We start from the raw sequence: 1,740 nt of genomic DNA, 5'->3' as shown, positions 1-1,740 counted from the left end.
CCCCACCCCCCGGTTTCTGGGGACAGCCTCTACCAGCTCTAATCCACTCAGGGTACAGCCTTTGTCTTGCTACTGAAGTTGGTTCAGGGATGGACACATGACTAATTTGGTCTGATCAGAATAAAACTCAGGATTTTTGTCCAATGGCTAAGAAAAGAAGTTTCAGAGATGATGCAGATTTCAGACATGGTTTGATATGTTGGCCTGGAATTGCTGCTGCCATTTTGCTACCATGAAGAAAAACAGCTTGAGAAGGGAGGGGATATAAAGAAGGGGGCAGAGCTGAAAGAAGCATTAAAAAAGCAGCTGGTGTCTTGATCAGATTGAGCCTGTGGCCTGATCTGCCTCTACAAATTGCAGTTTGAGGAGCTCATAAATTCTCTTCATGTTCACACCAGATCTTACAGCAATGTGACCGTGTGCTCTTTGGGAGGCTGTCCCAGCCAACCGGCCACACACTTACCTTCTTTGATAATATCAATAATGTCATTGGCATTAAAGCTGAGTTCGTCTGTGTCCTGAGCATCATAGGCGTACAAAGCCTTGCACTGTGGCACCTGAGGCTTGGGCCTGGGCTGGGGCTTGGGTCTGCCCCCTGCTGGGGGAGGCCTACTGGTCGTTTGTCTCCTGACCCTGTGAGGAGAGAGAAGCAGGTGAGACTGGGCCCCAACAGGAGGCAGCAGCACCGAGCGGTGGTTTGGAGCATGGTGGCCGGCACTGGCCTGTTCAAGTTCAAATCCAGCTCCATCCTTAGAAGACATATGGCCCAGAGTGTAGTCTTTAAACTTGAGGAATAAAAGTACTTTTTCTGACAAGGTTGTTGCAAACGCACATAGCTCTTAAAAACCTTAGCTGCTGCTGTTACTGTGTCCCCAGCGGAGAAGGAAATGTGGGAGACACATATCCATATAAAAGTGTCAAAAGTATACCCATACATTTAAATCGGGAACATTCAGGTATCTGTCCCTCCTTCCTCAAGTTGGGAAATGGAACTTTTGCAGGTGCCACAGAAGCCTGTAGGCATCTCTCCTTCACTGCATTCCCCCCAGATTACCACCACCTTAGTTTGTATTAATGATTCTCTGGCTCATCTCTACAGTTCGCCACACATGTAAATACCCCTAACCAATATTTGTGGTCCGACTGTATCAACTGTATGAAAGGGATCATATTCCACAGTCACACACTCAACAACTGGACCATGTGCCCTGCTGATGCCTGCAGCTGTAGTTCCTTCATCCTCGCTGCCTGATACTACACCACTGCACGAGTGAGTGTGTCACAGTTTACTTCTCCAGGGCACTGTGAATGGTCACTTGGGATGGTTCCAGTTTTCACTATTGTAAAAAATGCTCCCGTGAGACTTTGCTCCCCATTCACATCCTTATTATGCCTCAGACCTCACTCCTGTCTACTCCCATCCCATCTGTCTACCCACCCTCATTACTCCGGAGACTTCCCTCCCACCAGCTCATTACTCCTCCTTCGACTTCACTCCCATCCCTCATTATTACTCCTCAGACTTCCCCTCCCATCCCTCGTTATTACTCCTCAGGCTTCCTTCCCACCCCCTCATTCCTCCTCAGGCTTCCTTCCCACCCCCTCATTATTACTCCTCACACTTACCTCCCATCCCTCATTATACCTCCTCAGGCTTCCCTCCCACCCCTCATTATTACTCCTCACACTTACCTCCCACTCCTCATTATTATTCCTCACACTTACCTCCCACCCCTCATT

The 1,740-nt window shown here is 48.7% G+C and overlaps 1 protein-coding gene across 1 annotated transcript in view; it reads right to left on the bottom strand.

Annotated features, from left to right (window-relative positions):
* Window positions 1–1,740, bottom strand: part of MYO1E (myosin IE) — a 239,527-nt gene that overhangs the window by 1,589 nt on the left and 236,198 nt on the right. The window contains exon 27 of the mRNA XM_011940493.1: window positions 464–633. Coding sequence (XP_011795883.1) covers window positions 464–633 — 170 coding nt within the window. The remainder of the gene's footprint in view (window positions 1–463; window positions 634–1,740) is intronic.

Source organism: Colobus angolensis, unplaced genomic scaffold, assembly GCF_000951035.1.
Source record: "Colobus angolensis palliatus isolate OR3802 unplaced genomic scaffold, Cang.pa_1.0 Scaffold19, whole genome shotgun sequence".
NCBI lineage: Eukaryota > Metazoa > Chordata > Mammalia > Primates > Cercopithecidae > Colobus > Colobus angolensis.
This window is presented reverse-complemented; position numbering and strand designations above follow the sequence as displayed.